Source organism: Palaemon carinicauda, chromosome 26 (assembly GCF_036898095.1).
Source record: "Palaemon carinicauda isolate YSFRI2023 chromosome 26, ASM3689809v2, whole genome shotgun sequence".
Lineage (NCBI taxonomy): Eukaryota > Metazoa > Arthropoda > Malacostraca > Decapoda > Palaemonidae > Palaemon > Palaemon carinicauda.
The window spans coordinates 79,783,628-79,784,480 of NC_090750.1; the positions used below are offsets into that span (position 1 = coordinate 79,783,628).

General features: G+C 38.6%; 1 protein-coding gene across 1 annotated transcript in view; it reads left to right on the plus strand.

Moving 5' to 3' along the window:
- The first annotated feature begins 294 nt into the window (after nt 1–294).
- The window catches only part of LOC137620031 (streptococcal hemagglutinin-like), a 25,216-nt gene continuing 24,657 nt past the window's right edge, over nt 295–853 (plus strand). The window contains exon 1 of the mRNA XM_068350310.1: nt 295–415. Coding sequence (XP_068206411.1) covers nt 295–415 — 121 coding nt within the window. The remainder of the gene's footprint in view (nt 416–853) is intronic.

The window sequence follows — 853 nt, forward strand, 5'->3', positions numbered from 1 at the left end:
TATTTGTTGAGAATCACCTAGTCAATTCCCTAACCGTATTTCGAATACATATGATATAGTGTAATTTAAGGAAATGCTGATTACTGACGTGAATGTTTGTGTATTTTCATATTTTGAGAGAGAGAGAGAGAGAGAGAGAGAGAGAGAGAGAGAGAGAGACTCGTAGCTATCGACTACACCATTTGTCTTAATCGAAACAAACATACACAACCTTGAACGATGTCTGTTCTGCTCTTCACCTTGGGACAGGGTCCTGCCTTGGACCAGGGAAATTGAGGGAATAAGTCGGGCAGAATGCAGGAGTCCTTGGACACGCCCTGGACGCCAGGAGAGTCGTGGTCCGGTGGTCGTAAAACGAAATTCGTAAAACGAGATTCACTGGGAAGGAAGCGTCCAGGTGAAAGGCGAAGATATGGTAAAAGGAAATCCATGTCGTAATTGCTGGTGTAAAATGGTAATTGTTGGGTTGGAAACTGTGACTAATTAGGGGATGAAGTAAATGAGAGGAACTGAGAGAGGTTTCAAATGGGAGAATAATGCTTAGGGGTATGTGGAGAGAGAGAGAGAGAGAGAGAGAGAGAGAGAGAGAGACAAAATGTGAAGAAAATGCTGTATGTTATCTTCAGTACTGCAACTATACAGAAGAATATGAACTACAGGAAAGCGAACACACGAATACACACGCACACACATATATAAATAAATAAATAAATAAATAAATTATATATATATATATATATATATATACACACATTTATATATATATATATATATATATATACACAACAAACGTAGCCGTTTTTAGTCCACTACAAGACAAAAGACCTCAGACATGTTCTCATTTATGTCTGGG